Source organism: Brienomyrus brachyistius, unplaced genomic scaffold (assembly GCF_023856365.1).
Source record: "Brienomyrus brachyistius isolate T26 unplaced genomic scaffold, BBRACH_0.4 scaffold47, whole genome shotgun sequence".
NCBI lineage: Eukaryota > Metazoa > Chordata > Actinopteri > Osteoglossiformes > Mormyridae > Brienomyrus > Brienomyrus brachyistius.
Window position 1 is genome coordinate 415551 of NW_026042322.1, and position 19831 is coordinate 435381.

The 19831-nt window shown below is 50.0% G+C and overlaps 1 protein-coding gene across 2 annotated transcripts in view; it reads right to left on the reverse strand.

Annotated features, from left to right (window-relative positions):
- Positions 1-19831, reverse strand: part of tbck (TBC1 domain containing kinase) — a 35808-nt gene that overhangs the window by 4110 nt on the left and 11867 nt on the right. For both annotated transcript variants that reach the window (XM_048999761.1, XM_048999762.1), the window contains exons 13-25: positions 19347-19396; positions 18541-18670; positions 18118-18216; positions 17962-18024; positions 17681-17807; positions 17293-17343; positions 17083-17166; positions 15786-15871; positions 14450-14486; positions 12130-12291; positions 9411-9586; positions 4984-5159; positions 2656-2815 (exon numbers count right to left, since the gene is read on the reverse strand). In XM_048999761.1, the coding sequence (XP_048855718.1) occupies positions 2656-2815; positions 4984-5159; positions 9411-9586; positions 12130-12291; positions 14450-14486; positions 15786-15871; positions 17083-17166; positions 17293-17343; positions 17681-17807; positions 17962-18024; positions 18118-18216; positions 18541-18670; positions 19347-19396 (1401 nt within the window). The remainder of the gene's footprint in view (positions 1-2655; positions 2816-4983; positions 5160-9410; positions 9587-12129; positions 12292-14449; positions 14487-15785; positions 15872-17082; positions 17167-17292; positions 17344-17680; positions 17808-17961; positions 18025-18117; positions 18217-18540; positions 18671-19346; positions 19397-19831) is intronic.

The window sequence follows — 19831 nt, forward strand, 5'->3', positions numbered from 1 at the left end:
GTTCTACCAGTCTGTGGTTGCCAGTGTCCTCTTTTATGCTGTTGTGTGCTGGGGGAGCAGCACAGCAAAGAGGGACTTATCCAGGCTGGAAAAACTAGTCAGGAAGGCCGGCTCGGTAGTCGGCATGAAGCTGGACTCTCTGTTGACAGTGGCTGAGAAGAGAAGTCTCAACAAACTGCTGTCCATTATGGACAATGTTAGGCACCCTCTGCACACTGTCATAAACAAACAGAGGAGCCTGTTCAGTGACAGGATGCTTCTCCCCAAGTCGAGAACCAGCAGACTTAAAAACTCCTTTGTCCCACACGCCATCAAACTGTTCAACTCCTCACTGAGGGAGAGGAGGAGGAGGGGAAACAGGGGGTCAGAGTAGGACGGGGAGAAACAGGAACAATAAATTGCACCAGACAATCAAACATTCGGACTGTGCAATGGACCACATAACTGTGCAATCTCATGTGCAATACCGCAATATCTATTTGGCTCTTACTTTAGTACGTGTATTTTAAATTTCTCTTATATTGTATTTTTATTGTATTTGTAACTTGTAATATGCTGGTGTACTGCTGCTGGAAACTAGAATTTCCCAGAGGAACCTTCCCGAGGGATTAATAAAGTTCTATCTATCTATCTATCTATCTATCTATCTATCTATCTATTAAAATGGACCGACACCCCAGAGATTGGGGGGGGGGGGGTCCCAGTGGATTCATTCCAAACAGATCTGGAAAGAGTAGCCTTGTCTCCATCTAAGGACCACATAATAATATTTTTTATTATTATTATTATTATTAGTAGTAGTAGTTGTAGTAGTAGTAGTAGTAGCAGCAGTAGTAGTATTATTAGTATTGTTGTTGATCATTTTTGTTACAGCGATGATTATGATTTTTATTGTTATTTTACTTATTATTGTTTATTCTTTTTCTTAACAATAATAAATAAGTAGAATAAACTATTATTGTTATTATTATGAGCCCGTGCAGTAAGGCAATTCACCACCTTTAATCAGAGACCGGGAGCGTCCTTCCACCCACTAGCCATGCGAGGCACCAGACCCCACATAATGCCCCCCGCCCCCACCCACCCAGCAGTCACGTGGGAGCGGGAGTGATGGACGGTAGTGGCAGCGGAGCATGGCAAGCTGGCGGGCCATCTGGGAGCGTTGCCATGGCAATCCATCTCAGCCCCTGACCCTGATGTCCCTCATCAGTCAAGCGCTAACCAGCCGCCAGGATGCTGTCTCGCTCCCCCGGGGAGGCGGGGCTCCTGCCTCCGTTTGATTGCTGAATTCATTTCCAATCCTGCAGGCCTGACACCTATACACAATTTTTTTCCTCCCCCCCCCCCCCACCCTTTTCCCACGATGCCATGGGGTAGATGTAAAACCAGAAATAGTATCACTGTCAGGAAAGCCGCGAGCTGGGGGAGCATGAGCGCTAAAGTAAGCGCACGGATCCATCGTGCGTCGAACCCCGTAGGGCCCCACGGGACAGGAGACCCCCAATCCAGCTGGTTACCATCACTCTGAGGCAACCGCATGCTCACACCCAACAAGGGCAACCAGTCAGGGTCACATTAAGGTCAAAGGTCAAGACCATAGCCAACACAATGTCTGCCAGCCCATGCTTTTACTATTGATATAATTAATAATTAGTAATATTAATTATGCTGGAACTGCAGTCTGAAATGAAATCTGATAAAGAAGCCAGAGCCAAGCCCATTAAAACACTCCTTCAGGCCAAAGCAATTAAGGCACAAAAGCACCAAACTGACTCAACTGTTCTTCAGTACAGCGGGGGCATAATTTCAGTTTCAAAAGTCAGTCGCTCGCATTATAATCCAGAGCGTTTCACATTCATTTGGAATAAAATTAAAAAGGAGGCACTAAATCATCATTTTCAGCTATTATTCAGTAATCCACAGAACGTGCCGTTTAATGTTTGTCATAACCCAACGTCACATTTCCTTTTTACACCAGAATAAACAAAAACTCGCTCGGAAAATACATTTTAATTACTCTGACTCAAGGGTGCAAAGCAATTGACGAGAGGAAATAAAACCTGGAAAGACTTTCATTCTGCAAATTTCTCTGGGACGCTGATGCGCTTAAGCTTCCAAAGGTGTTCGGAAGGCGCTTCATAGCCGTAAGCTATTGGCCAGCTGAGATAAGGTGTTTTTTTTCCACATTGCCGTACAGGGAACACGACGATGGAACAGTGTGCTCACGCCGTTGGACATGCAGAGCACTTAGCCTGGGAATTTGCAGAACATCCAGCATTATTTGTTTGTTTTTTGGATAACTATGTGGTGAGACACACTAACACCAAAGTCAACTGTTTAAAGCTCCAAGCACTAAACTGCTAAATCAGCCAATAATTGGCAGAGCATGGGAATCCCGCCTACAATGTGTGCCAAAGCCTCATATTATTGGCTTATAAAATCTGTTAGGCCACAGGTGACATAGTGTAAAAGTACATCATGCACTGCACGCAGGACATAAACAAAATACTTGCAAGTCAAACTATAGCTTGTTAACCCCACTCTCCCTGTTGGAAAAGCATGATATTAATAAAATAAGTAAACATAAATTGTGTGGAATGTGTGCTTTTGGGAAGTAGGATGTAGGAAAAGTAATGACCGACTAAGCATGCTTACCACGCTGGCCCTGGTCATGGCATGGCTAATCACCACGATGACTCTCCCCCGGAAGCTCTGGAGGGTAGCGGTGGCCGGACCCGCCACCAGCTCGCTGTCAGGTCCGAAGGCCGTGTGATACGGGACGCTGATGCTGCCCGAAATGTGGCCCCGGTTAAAGCTGTAAGCTTTCAGTCAAGGATGACACTGACCGGAGGGGGGCCTTTATTTAGGACCGCATTTCCCAGAGGGCCGTGCTACGGTATTCTCAGTCAGGTGACAGAATGCGGTACAGAGAGCGGAGGCAAAAGAAAAACACTATGTATCTCGGCACAAATGTCAGCAGAGTTCGGTTTGTTCTTTGCGTTCCTGTCAGTGTTCGTGTTAGAAACATAAAAGAAGCTTTGTTTCGATCTCACCCACACCTTTGGAGAGCTATCCTTGTATCGCTCCTCACACCACACAAGCTTTCGTGCTAACAAGCTGAACTTGGCACATCCTGCTGGCATGGAAAGGGAGCGAGTGGCACCTCTGCATTGGGCTTTCATGATCAAGGCTCTCCTGCCCTAATTAAAACCACGCTAAACTGTGAAAGTGGGGAAAAAAACACACGTGTCAGGATCACGGCTCCCACTGTTTCTGCAATCATGACACGGAGCCTCGGGACGCACAGGCGATGCATGACGACGCTGGAGACCCGCCTCCGTCTCTTTGTGGGAAAAGTCCGGACTGTCAGATTCTCTGCAAGCCCAACGCCACCCCAAAAAAAAAAAATCCTGCACCATGTTTGCTGGGACACTTTCATGTACGGAATTCATGAACGTCAACATTAAAACGTGTTTTGATGTTCTTGAACTTCGAACGTGACACTATCGCAGCTCCGAAGCTTCAAACTCGCCAGTTAGACAGGATGACAGGTATTCACCGGCTCTTAATTACCATCTAACCCATTTTCCCCAGTCATAAGAATCTGTAATAGGATCACAAAAGCAAACTTCAAATAAAACAATCTTGCATTTTTTTTTATTTTTAACACTGAGCATTAAAAAGCACGGCAGAACAGTAACTGTATGCAGTCTCAACAAATTACCGCTGAAGCGCTTTAATCTCCATGCGAGGCTCAGTTTCACCATCTTCAGTCTGATCGTGACGAGGTCATAAAGATGGAGGACGGTGAGAGACACAGGGTCCGTATTCCGCACCTTGAGGCCCTAAGCCCCTGCTGTGGGTGTGTTTCTCCACATTACCACATTTAGCCTATCAAACAGCAGCAGTAAGAGTTTCTCCGAGCAGCTGCAGGATCACAGCGCATCACAGCGCCCCTTGACGCCCCCTCTCTCCCTCCCTCAACCTGCCCATTATCTCTTTCCAGGGAGTTTCACTCAGACGACTCCGTGGGTACAATTTCCCCACTCTGCTGCCTCTCAGTTTCTTTCTTTTATTCCTTCCAGAAAAAAAGCCACACATACCCAACGCCCCGGGACACATTACCTGTAATACAGCCATATATAAAATAACTCGCCAGGGGTTCATGAAAACTGATAAATAATTAGCCATGCCAGAGAAACATGGTTCATAGCATCGAAAGCCAACAAGACTGCATTAGACCTAAACCATCCACGCGATTCAGGGCCCCCTCGACTCCACGTGTCCTGCGAATCGCTCCGGTGTGATCGTTATGGGCGCAGCATCCCCAGGCGCCACCAAAAGCTCCGGACCTCATGCTCAGCCGTGACGACATCACCGAGAACTTCCTGTTTATGATCCGTTACGTCCCTCCGGTTCCACAAAGAACGCAGCAAGCAGCCCCACCGGTCAGTAAATCCCTCTGAGCACAATCCAGCTGTGCTTTTTGAACTTTTGCTTCATCAAAGAGCTTAAACTATAAATATTGCAGCATAATAAAACCTCCCATAATAAAAAAAATGAGAGCTGGCAGACCATTATTAAATTTTCTCTGTTAGTTCAGTTTCATTTTTATTATTGCTGCTGCTCTTGTATGACATGTTGGATCTATGAGTTCATTTTCAACTGAATTTCCTCATCACTCACCACAGGACAGTGAGGTTGTGCTAGACGTTGTCATGTCACCCCCCCCCCCCCAGCAACCCCAACCCCATCTGGCGGGAATTAACGAGAGACTTTGACCCCAAAGGAGTTGCGGTAAAAGATTGGAAATGTGCAAGCAATGGTACATTCACGCGCATGTATAAACAAGTCACGCTACATCGATACAGCTGCGGCCAATCCACACGCAGGCAGGGAGACCAAAAGCACTGGGACAACCAATCAGACTAACTGATAGGCGGAGCTTCCATCCCCACCCCTCCAGGAAGATGGGAAGGATACTCCTCACTGCTACGGATGTCCACGGCGATGACTTTGGGCTTGCCAGACCGTGGCTTCTTGGTGGGCGTCTTAAAATGCGTGGCCGCCGTCAGCTCACAGAGGTCGATGAGGTCCTCGGCGGAGATGCGTGGAGACACTTCCGCCTTCAGCTCACTCAGCTTGAGGGGCTCCCGGGACTGTGGGAGGAGGAGGAGGAGCAACAGGAGAACGATCACATGAAGAGAGGAGTGCAAGAGGAACAAGGGAGTAGCTGGTGCAGTCTGTGAAAAGTCTTAGGTGACTAAGTTGGAAATTGTCGAAATTTATGGGGTCAGCTGAACATAATAACTTAAAGGTCCAAGCATCAGCAGTCCTGGATCTCAATCGTTTTTTCTACGGTTATCATGACCAATATGGCTACCACAGTCACAAAGGTGGCCTTGCTGCAAACCACTTGACACTACTGGTACTGGTAGCCATATTATTAGTGCCCGACTGACCGGGGCCACAACACCATAGTAATTACAAAGACTTCCTGGGGGTCACTGAGGCTGCTGTCAGTCCCCCCCCTCCCCCCGCCCCCAAGCAGTGATGCACTGCGAATGCCGATTAGCGAGCTTTGTGTACAGCTCCTCAGCGGTGTACAGCCAGGGAGGTCTTCAGCTTGCATTGGCTGACATCGACACATCGGCATCCCGTGTTCTGGATTAAGACCACCCCGGAGCTGATATTTGAGGGTCGTGCCCCGGCCCTCACCCCAAGAAACGGGATGCTGTCAGAGTTCCAGAATTTTCTTCTCGTGATAAAGGGACCAATTGCCAGCATTCTGTCCTTCCATGTTAAGAATTGTGGCAGGGCCTTCGAGGGACACGGCTACTTTTAGCGATACCTATGCACACCTCCGTCAGATCATTAAATCCAACACGTTCATCTACTTATGCTGCTGATGTCGTAATCATTTATTTACTGAAGAAACACAAGCAATCTGAAGCTCACTCTCTAACTCCCTCACCGAAGAGCCCGTTCCACCATAACACTGGCAATATATCAGGACAAATGTGATCCCGATAGCAAGAGACAATACATCCTACTTAAAACTGGCATGTCCTATTACTGTGTAAACCAGCTACACAAAACCGGCTAAAATATGCAGAGGGACCGGAGGTGATGAAAGTTGAAATCGGGAACACCCGGTGAACTTTTGACGGATGGCTCCCGACCGTCGCATTTAAAATGCCACAGAAACGACGTCCCAAGGATCACGCGCAAATCGACCGTGGCGAGGTTCCAGGGCATCGAGCCGGACCTCAGGCTGCTGGCTGTGAAAAATCGGCACGCGCAGAGCCTGATTGAAATTGGTAAATGCATCACGGTGCCCAACGGGCCGAGGGAGATTGCGATTTTACGGCGTCGTCGCGCATGGCTGGAGGTACAGGCGGCCGAAACAGCACGGGTGACCTGCGGGGGGTGAAGGGAATGTGGGCTTGCATGATGTCTTTGAGCCCGCAGATGATCAATGATCATTCACTCACACCCGTATGTTTTTATCAAGGACAGCACAATGATTGGCTGGGGCTCCACTTCAGCACCTGCAGCGGTACTTAAGAGATCTGCAAGCTGTAGCTCATTCCCGAGGACAGAGGCTCTCAGAATGCAAATCGAGGTCTCCTGCTAATGGGACAGTCTTTAAAGGGATGCTTTTGGTGGAAGGACATTGGGGCCTGGGAACGCTGACAGCCAGCCGCATCAACGGGACGGACTCCGGTTTGGCCCGCATTCCCGGCCGTGATGTCATTTTGAGCTGCTTGTGGTCAAGCATCCCAAGTCAGTGGGAATCTCGGGATCTCACACGCACATCATGTTGGCATGATGGGATAACATACAGTACAGGATGGGGGAGAGAACAAACTCCTATATTTACCACCGCATCCTATCAAGGAGTAATCACAGTGGGGATGGTGTGTGGCTCAGGGGGTTAGGGTGCTTTGCCTGTGATCAGTAGGTTGCAGGGTCAAATCCCAGGGCCAGCAGAAGGATTTCACTGTTGGGCACCAAAACAAGGCCCTTAATCCAGGGGGTGTCTGATCCTGCTTTCTCATTGGATAAAAACTAGATGAAATCTAAATGAAAAAAAAGCACTGTATATGTAAGACCCAGACATAGAACACAGGGGTGGCATGGTGGTGCAGTGGTTAACACTGTTGCCTCACACCTCTGGGACCTGGGTTCAAGTCTCCGCCTGGGTCACATGTGTGCGGAGTTCGCATGTTCTCCCCATGTCATCGTGGGGTTTCCTCTGGGTACTCCGGTTTCCCCCCCACAGTCCAAAGACACACTGAGGCTATTTTAGAAAATGGATGGATGGACATATTAACACAACATTGAAGTCACACCTCTTCTCCCAAATTCTATCAAAACTATCAATGCATATGTTTAACCAGTTATGGGGGCACGGTTCAGAACATTAGCGATTAGCATTCTGAACCACGGCTGGGATTTACACAGACAAGGCGAGCTAATTTAATCAGAGCGGTGATAGGAGGAGTTTTTGGATAAGAATAAATGAGCCTCCATACCCGGACTGATAGTCATACCGGGGTGAACGTCACATTAAAGACCACAAGTGGAAATACTTACAAGCATCATGGAGAAAGAGACCGTAACCTACACATGTCGTGGAGACCAAAAGCATTCTGGGAAATTGCAAATCGTTCCTCCTTGCTGCCGTGGTTGGACTTATCAAGCCTCTTATGTTGTATTTAAGCTTGTCAATGTGTAAATGCACAATACTGATTCTGAGCACCTGGCAGGAATTATGATCACACAACTGGAGAATGTCGGGTCTGTTATTGTGGGTGCAAACTCTTATTTTTGACATTTATTCCGCCCTTTAGGAGAAATAAAAAATGATATTTGAAGTGATTAAAAAACCCTTGACCTCATAACTCAGAAAAACTTCAAATACTGTTGATATTTCAAAAGCGGTGAGCTAACATGTACAACATAAGGGGCACAGACATGCACCCAAAAGGGCTCAACTTCCAGAAGCTGCAGCAACGAGGAACAGCACAGCATGTTATAACGGCCATCTCAGATTACCAACAATGTATTGCCACAGGAGGACAGTAATCTGTTGAAACTGGTAGCCTGACTTTCGGAAACCAGCACTTTAAAGTCAGTTAAACAACAAACAACGGAGGAAGAAGCCCTTAATTATGTGTACAAAGAATGATAAGAATGTAAGTATGAGGATGACAACCTGCATTTTTTTACATGGGTTATTTACAGCTGGCTAAAATACTTGGGCACACAAACTCATTTACTTTTTAGGTCTCGGCATGATTATTTCAGATACTAGACGTTGATGTCACATGCGAAACCGCTTCCTTGCCACGGCGGGTGAAACAGAGCGATCGTCACTAACTCGCTCGATGCCAAAAGACACAGAGAAGAGCCCCAGATTCGCACACGGAGTTTGTGGAGCTTGTCAGGCGGGGGGTGGGGGGCGGGGGTGTTACATTAGCCGGCTGGCATGAGAGAGGGGCTGTCTGCCACTTTCCCTCCAGCAGAAAAACGGCAAACAGACGAGGAGACCTGGCAGTCAGCATCAATGCCCAGAGCTATCGAAAGATGCAGTCCGATGGATGCCTCCCGTCCGAGCCGGGGGCCTTTGGGCTCCAATCCCGGCCAACGTCTCACTCCCACTGAATGCTAAAGCGAAGCACATGGCTAACGGCAGGCGACTAACAGGGATCAGCTAATGGCGAGTAGCTAACGGCGAGCGGCTAACAGGGATCAGCTAATGGCAAGCTGCTAACGGCGAGCGGCTAACAGGGATTAGCTAATGGCAAGCTGCTAACGGCAAGTGGCTAACAAGGATCAGCCAACAGCAAGCGGCTAGCAGGGATCAGCCAGCAGTGAGCGGCTAGCAGGGATCAGCTAACACCGAGCAGCTAAGAGGTATCAGCTATCAGGGATCGGCCAGCGGCGAACAGCTAACAGGGATCAGCCAGAGGCGAGCGGCTATCAAGGATCAGCTAGTGGCGAGCCGCTAACAAGGATCAGCTAGTGGCGAGCCGCTAACAAGGATCAGCTAGTGGCGAGCCGCTAACAAGGATCAGCTAGTGGCGAGCCGCTAACATCCTTCCTCTCTTCCCACCGATCTCCAGATGCTCTCGTCCCACCTTTCTGTTTAGCTTCCCTCCTCCCTCGGCTCCTCCACACGCTTGGGCAGACGCCCATCCCGTAGGTAATTCAGCTCGACGGGGCCGCAAGCAGCGTGTCCAATCAATAATCGAGCATCCTCAACAAGCCAATAGCAGTGCGCTGATTGGAAGGGCTGAAGCGGGAGCCCTCAGCTCAGAAGCACAGTTAAAGAGCGTGAAGCAGAAGTATCCGGAGTACGATAGACATGCTGGTGTAATCGAAAACCCATGGCAGACACTCACCAAATCTGTCTTGGGCAAGTCCTGGTAGTCGGTGGCGCTGAAGGAGGGTGCCTTGCCGAATCCGTTGGGCTCTGTCATATTCTTGACCGGTTGGGCGTGCTGCCGATAGGTGGCGCTCTTCGGGGTCCAGCAAAAGAGGTTGATGGATTCCCGCACACAGCGCTCAATGTCGATCTCTATGGAAGGGAGGGGGGTGATATCTTGTGTGTTTATTCTAATTTCTTTCTTTTAATTCTTTTTAAATGTCCGTAAAGCACTTTGTAAACCCTGCGGCTAAAACAGAATTGATTGAATATCAATCCCAAATACGCTGGATTAGTCATCGAGGGCCATTTGAGACCCATGTGGTACTTTACTTGTGCCATAAAAAAAAAATTTTAACTCGTAACTCACCCTACCCCCCTCACCACCACAGTCACCCCCCCCCCCCAACGCGCTGTGCATAAGACGGGGATTAAGGAAGGATTGGCGGGATTAGCAGGGGATTTCACAATTTAGCGACTCTTCTCTGCTCTCCCGGATAACAACGGACTCTGTTAATGAGGCGCTCAACGCGACTGAATCCGGATCAAATTAAATCAAATATCTGATTTCTTATGGACAGGTGGGAGACGGCGGGACGAGGGATGCGGCAGGGAGAATGCGATCGGGGAGGGGGGGGGGGGGGGGGGCATGACGACTGGACACACGTAAACACGGCAGGACTGATGGCTAGTTATGGGCAGAATGGAATGCTGGGAATTCCGCATTCCATTAACCGAAGCGGGAGGGATTAGCGTGATCGGGTAGATGACCTGTGTGCGTATAAGCGGAAAAAAAAAAAAACATCAGCGGTGTGTGACAGGGGGGCTGACCCCCCCTCCCAGGAGGACCATGAGCCCCCCCAAGAACCTGGAAGGTAACCCCTGACCAACAAGGTGGCGGAGTAAGCCGCTGCAGTGCATCCTGGGAGTGTCCTGGGTAATTTACAACCTGCTACTGTAACATGGGCTCACATGTACGCACACCCACTGAGGAGGTGCTTCTAATTAGTCTGGGACGGCAGGCAGAACCATATGTAAGTGAGAAGACCTGCGAAAACCCCAACATCGCGCCCCCCCCTTGCCCCCCCCCCCCTCGCCGCCTCACACTTGATGAATGGTGTGTGTACCGAGCCAACTGGGGCTGGCGCCAGACCTTGGTGATGAGTTACACCTCTTGCCAACCAATAAGCCAACTCCACCCCCCCTCACTCCCCCCCCCCACAGCCTGGCAGCAGGTATAAATCAGGAAGAACAGTCCTGATTGAATGAGTTATCAGCCCCGGCCGTGAAGACCATCCTGCGGCAATAAGAGATGCCCCCCTCCACACATACCTCCCCATCCGCTCCCACCCCTGCCCACCCCAGGACAGCCCCAGGCCGTCTGCAGTCCACCTTCCTACAACATTCTCTGTCTTTTCTTCTCCTTCAAAGTCCGTGGCCACAGGGCCCAACTCGAACGGTTCTGGAGGGGGGGGGCACTCACGCCAAGACACGCACACGGCAGGGCCCCCTATGACTCTTTTCGTCAAGTGGGAGGAAGTGCTCAGCCCAGGAAGTACATCCAGAGGAATCTTGCTAGCAGCAAACAGAAAAAGGCTTAAGGATTATCCAACGGAGAGGGTAGCCAGCGCTGGGGACGAGTGCCGGCCAGACTGGCAACAGCACCAAAACACACCCCAGAAAAGTGGACGCACTAAAGCACTCGCGGCAGTATATTGTAACTAACATGCACAATTCCTCTCCCTTCCTTCCCAGTCCGGCTTCTCGGAATTCTGTCCTGATAAGTTGCTTCCGACTATGCCTCCCAACCAATCCACATCTAGGCTGTCCGCAATTTGCACTCGAACCTGAAGCTGCTTGCATGCACATCTTGGGGACTAGAGACCAATGCCAATGGAATGTTTAATGGAATGGCACGAGGCACGGAAAATCGGCACACACTGAAAACGGGCAGCGGGAGAGACACAGGATTAATGTGGACGGAGGGTTGGGCTTTGCCTAAAGAATGAACCCCCGTCCCCAAACACAGGAAAATGAGGACACGTCTGCCAGGCCCAAGCGTCAATCTGCGGACCACCGTTCCAAAAGGCATAATAAATCACACGATGAAGCCAGGAGACTAATCTCGCCGGCTATAAATCACCGATAAGCGCGAGATTAAATCCTGCCAGCCGTTCTCCGTCTCTTCTATTCCATTTCTCGCTAACCGCGCGTTCCTCAAAATCAGACTCCGTGGAACGTTCCGGTCGACTGCCGAAGCTACACCGCCGATTCTCCCGCGGAAAAAGTGGCCCCTCGCTTTTGCATTAGATAAACGTTTGGGCATCGGACACGAATCCAGAGCTCCCAGAAAGAGCAGAAGGCGGGGGAGAGGGTGTCACTGATGGGAGGGGATGCTTGCAATACATACAGCCTCAGGGTGTAAACAGCCTTCTGAACCAGAGCACCGAACGACGACCTGCAGGCAGTCGTTCTGGCCATCTGGGCATGCAGATGGTCTGTGGGGGTGTGGGGTGCAACATTTTTGACCTGCTGCATTCGCTATGCTGGAATTCACATCCCACATGACACCACACGCTCAGAACAGAGGAGCTCGGCAATCCCAGCCTGTCCGTTTAAAGCAACACGTTGCGGGCAGATGGGCAAAGTGTCTGACTGACAGCCAGGTGGGTGCGTGTGCACGCCGGCGCCCTCACCTGGCAGGTCGGAGAACAGCAGGATGCACTCGTTAAATCCATTGGCTAGCAGGCGGTCTCGCAGCTGCTGCAGGATGGCCACACCGATGCAGAACGGGAAGGAGGAGTTTCCTAGCAGAAGTGTGTCCCACAGGTGGAAGATTTTGTGCAGAGGGAACACATCTGGGGGGGGGGCACACAGAGAATTGGGAATTGCATGGTCACTCCAGATGACCAAAAGACATCAGAGGTTCAACCTGCACACCATACAGCCAGAAAACCAGCATTCAACCCAAAAGTCACAGCTGAAATACCTCCCAGTGTAAAAAGCCCCCAACGACAAACATATAAAAGGAGCAGGTTCGGGCAAATACACCCCAGGTCAGGCATCATTATAGATTATTATATTGATTATTAGGGAGAAATTCCTGTTTCAACCCAGACAATGTTCGTCCACAAGGCTGGTCATGGTTATGGGGAATAAACTATGGAGAGGAGAGGAGAGGAGAGGAGAGGAGACTGTACAACACACGGCACCGGGCCATGCTCATCTCAAAGAATGAGCTAGAAGGTTCACTGGAAGAGGAGCTTACAGTTCACTCGGTTCTCCTCCACTCAGCAAAGATTACTCTGCCATTACTGCTAGACTTTAATCGGGTTATGAACTTGGCTCACGGCAACGTTTAGTTCCAAAATGTGGTGACCAATTCAACGAGTTCAAATGCAATGCCAATAATAATAATAATAATAATAATAATAATAATAATAATATTTGTTATCATCTGCAAGACCACAGGTGTTGGGGCGGAGCTCAGCCTGCGGGGGACAGCTAATGGCTACAGCTAACGGCTAACCTGCTAATCGCTAACAGCTAAATGCTAGGAAGAGAACATCTGGTCACAGATTACAGCCTTGCAGCTCCCAGTCCAGGGAGCTATGGGAGGTCTATAGATCAAACCATATATTAGGGGGGAGTCACAAAAAAAATATATATCGCATTCCTTGTCACTGCTGCGTGAGGTGACAGAGGGAATTAATTAAAAGTGGTAAAGGGACGTGAAAATATGGACCACCCACTCAGAAAGGGGCGGGGCAGTACTTGCTCGAGGTCTCTCAGACAAAACCGCTCATCATACCCCCCACCCCCCTGTGGAGCTGCCAAGTGTGAACGCACAGCACTAATCAAACCAAAGCCACTCAGCACTAATCTTCTTTTTGAGAGCTCCGCCCCTTCCTAATTAAACATATTAAACACAGAGCCACTTCTCCCCTATACGCCTCGAACCCGAATCCATGCAGCTACAGATCAGACTGGATTGTCGCCAACAGGGCCTGAGCCACACAGTGTGTCCACAGCGGGACGATACGGCTTATAAACATTTTAAAAACATACCTATATGCTAAAGAAAAATGGTGCCCTTCGTTCAATAAGAATCAGAAATTTTAATCATTAATAAAATAGCACTGCAGTAACTTTCTGTAACAGAGAAGAATATTAGCACCACTACACTGCAAATCATAACAGGGAAATAAAAGTTAATAGGCAGTAAAATACAAAGGACTTCACATGAGCCGTGTCCACGTCTTCCTTTAGAAAGACTTTAAAGGCGTCCTGGGAGCTGGGGCTGCATCGGTTTTAGCCTGCCTGCCTGTCTGCCTGCCTGCCTGTGCCTGTCTGCCTGCCTGTCTGTCTGTCTGTCTGTCTGCCTGCCTGCTGTCCTGCCTGCCTGCCTGCCTGCCTGCCTGCTGTCCTGCCTGCCTGCCTGCCTGCTGTCCTGCCTGCCTGCCTGCCTGTCTATCTGCCTGTCTGTCTGCCTGCCTGCTGTCCTGCCTGCCTGTCTGTCTGTCTGTCTGTCTGCCTGTCTGTCTGCCTGTCTGTCTGTCTGCCTGTCTGTCTGTCTGCCTGCCTGTCTGTCTGTCTGCCTGCCTATCTGCCTGTCTGCCTGCCTGCTGTCCTGCCTGCCTGCCTGTCTGCGTCTCCCTGCCTGCCTCTGTCTGTCTGTCTGCCTGCCTATCTGCCTGTCTGCCTGCCTGCAGTCCTGCCTGCCTGCCTGTCTGCGTCTCCCTGCCTGCCTCTGTCTGTCTGTCTGCCTGCCTGCCTGCTGTCCTGCCTGCCTGCCTGCTGTCCTGCCTGCCTGCCTATCTGCCTGTCTGTCTGCCTGTCTGTCTGTCTGTCTGCCTGCCTGCCTGCCTGCGTCTCCCTGCCTGCCTCTGTCTGTCTGTCTGCCTGTCTGTCTGCCTGTCTGTCTGCCTGTCTGTCTGCCTGTCTGTCTGCCTGCCTGCCTGCCGTCCTGCTCCTCCGAACCCGAGCAACGTGCCAGAGTAAAGTGAGTGTTCTTACGTGTAAACATGGTGAGGAACCAGGGGATGGCGTAGAGCTGCAGAGAGAGAGGAAGACGGGATCATTCAAAAGAGCATCCGAGAGGCCTGTCTGTCTGACCATCCATCCATCCATCCATCCATCCATCCATCCACCAGTACTTAGGGGGAGCCTAGAATCTCTCCCGAGCAGCACAGGGCACAGGGAAGGGGTTCACCCCTGAATGGGACACGTGTCAAAGGCGCTTTATGAAAACTTAAGCCGTCGATCTTCCTGTGCCATGCAGAGAGTGACCTTTCCGACCCGAATGGGCGAACAAGATCCGCCGACAGGAGGTTTAAAATTCAGACTGCAAGCCTCACGATTAGTGAGACAGAATATATGGATACCCAAATTACTGTCTGGTTGGGGGGCAGGTGGCACAGGAAGCTATCCCCTCCCCCCCGCCTTCATTTTCAGGCTGCGGCCCTCATTCCAGCCGCTGACTAACAAAAGAGGAGAAAAAGCCCCCCCCCACTCGAGGATTATTTTGCAGCACTCCCCAAAACTACCACAGAAACAGGTCAGTTTCAGCAAAGAGATGAAAAGGATGCAAATGTTTAGATGTTTTTAGGCGAAACGGACATTTTTCAGCGCGTCGTCTGTTAGCTGCGAGATTCAGCCTGACCCGCAAGCGTATTACCATGGCGGCAGTCGCCTCGATGAGACCGTGTGACATTTCGACGGGCACACAGCCCACCGTGACAGGCCGCCAACCTCAATTAGGGCGCGTTATCGTAACACGCAGCCAGCGTATCTACAGCAACGGCGCGACTGAAGTCAGCAGACCGCCGCTGTGATTCCAAGGGACGCCGACGTTCATTAAGTGGGAGCTGGAACCAAACACGATGACATGGGGTGTTAAGATTTTTTTTTTTTTTTGGGGGGGAGGGGGGTCTACCGGAGACAATGCCCGTGTTTGAGAATCCTTAAAAGGTTCTCTGTGGAGCTGCAGGCTCTTTGATCTCACACTTTCAGCAGGTAGCGGTAAGTAATGTCCAGAAGATCAAAACGAATCGCGGAATGGATGCTTTTAACGTGGAGGACGCTGAGAGCGAATCAGGGCGAGGCTGCATCTCCGCAGCTAACAGACAGGCCTTGGAAGGCAGCCCATCACTGCCAGGTCAGACCGAGCCGTCTTAAGGCCAGATACAGGAAGGCCAGGCGCCAGGGTCCACAAAACACCCGCCGCAAGAGCTCCACTGGAGCACGGCTGGGGTCCAGTCCGGTCTCCGTGACAACAGCATCGAAGAATGTGACTGGGCCGCTCGCTCACGCCCCCTGCCTGCTGGACAGCCTCCCTCACTGGAACACTCACGTCCGGTATGAAGCCGATCTCGTTCAGATGGTTGCTGAGCTCGGGGTCATGGAAGCCGATCAGCTGGGAGAAGACCGTCAGGTATTCTGGGCAGGAAGAGTCGCAACAAAACAGAGCGGTCAGCAGAGGGGGCTACTGTCCACTGCGTTTTATACATTTCTACATGTATAGCACTTGTTTCGTTAACTGGCATTATTCCGTTATCCTTCTTCCTTGCTTATTGCAGTCTGTGCAGTGAACAGTATAAACATTTCACTGGTATAATGCTATATCCCCGCTTTTGACAAATAAAAGTCTTGAAACTTGATTTAACAATGTAAACACAACTTCTTAAGCTGCAGTGCACGTCTTCGGGATCGTGGTTAATCATTTTAATTGCCAAGACGAAACAAACCAATGTCGACCTAAATTCTCCTGAAAAAAAAGTATGTTCTACGAATACATTTGCCCTCATCCTGCGTGTGGAGCTTGTTTTGCGTGTGTGGTGCCCTCCGCGCACTGTGCAGATACTCCAGTTTCTGCTTGCAGTTGCATCATGAAGGCTAGCTGCCTCTAAGTTGCCCAAGCGTGTGATTAAGTGTGTGTATGTGTGTGTGTGCGTGTATGTATGCGCCCTGATATGGACTGGCATCCTGTCCAGAGTGTCTCCCAGCTTGCTACCCTGTCCTGCCGGAGACAGGCGCCAAACCCCCACTACGACCCCGTTTCAGAGAAGTGGTTAGAGGATGGATGGATGGATGGATGGATGGATAGATAGATGGAATGCAAGTTCTTACTCTGGAGAGCTAAGAAACTCTCAGGCACACTTTGGACCCACGGCACGCACTTCTCTGGAATCAGCACACACTGCGGTGGGCGGGCGTGCGGGCGTCTGAGAAGCCCAGAGATTCCTCCAAACATCTGCCGCATGTTGATGGAGATCCGGAAAGCCGCATTCCAGCCGTTACCCAGAAAAACACCCCTGATGGCTGGCTGAGGACCGGCGGCTTTGTCAGTGCCCGTCTGTCAGGTGACAGCCCGTCTGAAGCCCCCTCCAGGGATTTGGGCTAAGTTTGTCATAAATGCCCGAAGGAATTCACACTAGCAGCGTAAGTGGCTCACTGACATTTTCACAGGCCGGGACGCTAATGCACGCCTGAGCCTAAATGTAAACAGAGCTAACGCAACACATGCAGCAGTTTACCTTGTATTTGACAGACGGTTTAACCTACTTAAACTTTTGTGCGAGTTGGGGAGTGGGATGGGGTGGAGGGGGGGGGGGGGGGGGGGGCAGGGAATGTCCAGGAGGCCAGCTCACCTTGAATGACGTGCGAATTGTCCTTCAGGAAGAAATTGTACAGGTACTTGGGTATAAACGCAGACATGCAGGCGTAGGCTAGAGCTGGACGACAAAGGGCAGCATGGAGCTTCAGATCATCACAGCACAGTTCTCTAAGTTCGACACGCACCCCATAATGGGGAAGCAAGACTCACAGATGTCGGATGGTCGTTTAAAAATTTTTTTTACCTTCGTTGTTGAAATTCAAGTAAAGAAACGGTGCACACAGGGAATCCAAACCTGGCAAGACACGGAAAACAATCATTTCTGTTTTCATATGTATGACTTCTAAAGGATTAAAGGGAAATTAGGGAAATGCAAGCAATCTGCAAGATCGCAGGAGTCCTTAATAAAAACTGAGTCAGGAGGAGGCCCCCTGTTTCAGACCTTTATGCCATTACTGCCATCTAGTGGACACAAACATATAACGCGGCCAAAACCCTCACAACTAGAGAGTCAGAAAATGAACCCAGTCTCCTCAAAGTTGTGTCATACGACATGCTGGTCCTGGATGTGTGTGTGTGTGTGTTGTGGTGTACTGGGGAGTTCTATGTATTGGGGAGTAGGGTCAAAGCACCCTGCCAGTAGACCAGGTCAGGGTGGGAAACCACCCAGGCTTTCAGCACCCTCCTGAACTTCACGTGTCCTTGCGGAGAAGACAGCAGCTCGTCGTACTGGTGGCACCTGGGGATGTCCACCTCAATCTGCCGGGGAGGGGGGGGGGGGAGATATAAACTCAGAACATCCCGGATTCCGGAAGGGGCATCAAATGTCAAACGAATCAGAGGAATATCACTGTAACCCTTTGAGGAACATGGATAACATACTTCGAGATTTATCTTGTGGACGCCTGCTCACCTGTCTGTCCGTTGGAATGGGGGTGTCCTTATCAATGCTGTCATATTTGGCCTGAATGTCCCCCTAAACAGAAACACCAGCCCCCGTCATCAGGCACCCCAGATGAGCTCGCTCGCTCACCCCCCCCATCCCCAACGGACACAGGCACCCTCCTACCTCGATGCCCAGCAGTGTAGCCCAAGCCAGGCCCCGCAAGAGAGGCGGGATGTCCACACGTGCTTCCTTCCAAACCAGGTTCTTCTTGTATGGGTACGCCTACAGAAAACAGGCACAGAAAGGGTGACCCCAGGGTTGAGAAGGACCCCACGTTCGCCACAGTAAAGCCCAATCGGCAACTCACCCCAAAGGCTTATTTAGCTAGTTAAGATATATGACAAATGCGATTTTTTATCACATTAATTTAGCAGACGCTGTTATTCAAAGCAGGGTCAACCAGTCCCTGAAGCAAATGTGGATTATGGGCCTTGATCATGGACTCAGCTGAGTATGGGATCTGAACCAACAACCTTGTGAGTAGTTTCTTGGACAAAGCTCACCATTTCAGGCAGTAAGGTTGGGGTCGGGGGGGGAGGGATTTACCTGCAGAATGCGGTCGAAGAGGACGATACGCAGCAGCTGATACTCAGTGTCGCGCTCGCGGATGATGAGGGGGAGCGTCACAGCCGCAGGCAATTCGTTGCTGCTGTTGGAGTGTGGGAGGCTGCTCTGCCTGCGGGGACAGACAGCAGGCTTGCTGGTTACCGAGGAGACGCATCCGTTCACACGGCAACGCAGACTTACAGCGTCAAACGAACGTTTTGCATTACTGAGAAGCACTAGTCCCATTGTGAAAGCCTAGCGTTTTACATTCATGAAATCAAAAGAAGCTTTCTCATTTGTAGGAGTACGTAAATAAGCATATTGGAATGTGTTTTTCGCAAATAACGTCTTGCTCTCCACAAATATACAGGAGTAAGAGCAAAGCTTGGGGTCTGTGCACACGGTCAGCCATGCATCTGGGACATTTTTCGGGCGGTTAAGGGCCTCGCTCACGGGCCTGAGATGTGGCTACTCTGCCAGGCTCCGGATTCAAACCAGCAACCTTCTGAGACCTAACTTGCTGAGCCACACACTCCCCCCCCCAAGTGGTCCATAACTACAACTGCAACCGCTGGTTGGTCACAAGACGTAATGGATTAAAAACTCAGAGAATATTAAATTATAAAATCAGTTCATCAGTTAGTCAACAACGTCAACAGCCTAATGATTAAGAATGTGGTTTGAAAGCTCTTAACGTGCAACAGGGCGAGGAGTGGATGAGTACAGATGGGTAGGATGCCTTCTGGCACAGAAAAGCTTCACGTTCACATTCATTAAGCAATCAGAAGCAAATGAAATATTCATACTCGTCCTCCAGTAATGGGTAATATGCTTCTCCTGCGACATCCGTCAGCCTCTGCAGACGAAGGGAAATAGGCTGTGATTTAGCAACTCCTTTTCCGACTCACAAAAACGACAAAGCTGTAGTAAAGTAAGAGTAACTACAATCCGAATTCCAGAAAAGTTAGGACGTTCTTTAAAATTTGAATAAAATGAAAAGTAAGAGACTTTCAAATCACGAGCCAATATTTTATTTACAACAGAACACAGATATCACAACAAATGTTTAAACTGAGAAATTCTACAATTTTATACACAATATGAGCTCATTTCAAATTTGATGTTTGCTACAGGTCTCAGAATAGGCACAGGGGCATGTTTACCACGGTGTAGCATCTCCTTTGCAAAACAGTATGAAGACATCTGGGCATCGAGGATATGAGTTTCTGGAGTCTTGGTGTTGGGCTTTGGTCCCATTTTTGCCCGATATAGGTTTCCAGCTGCTGAAGAG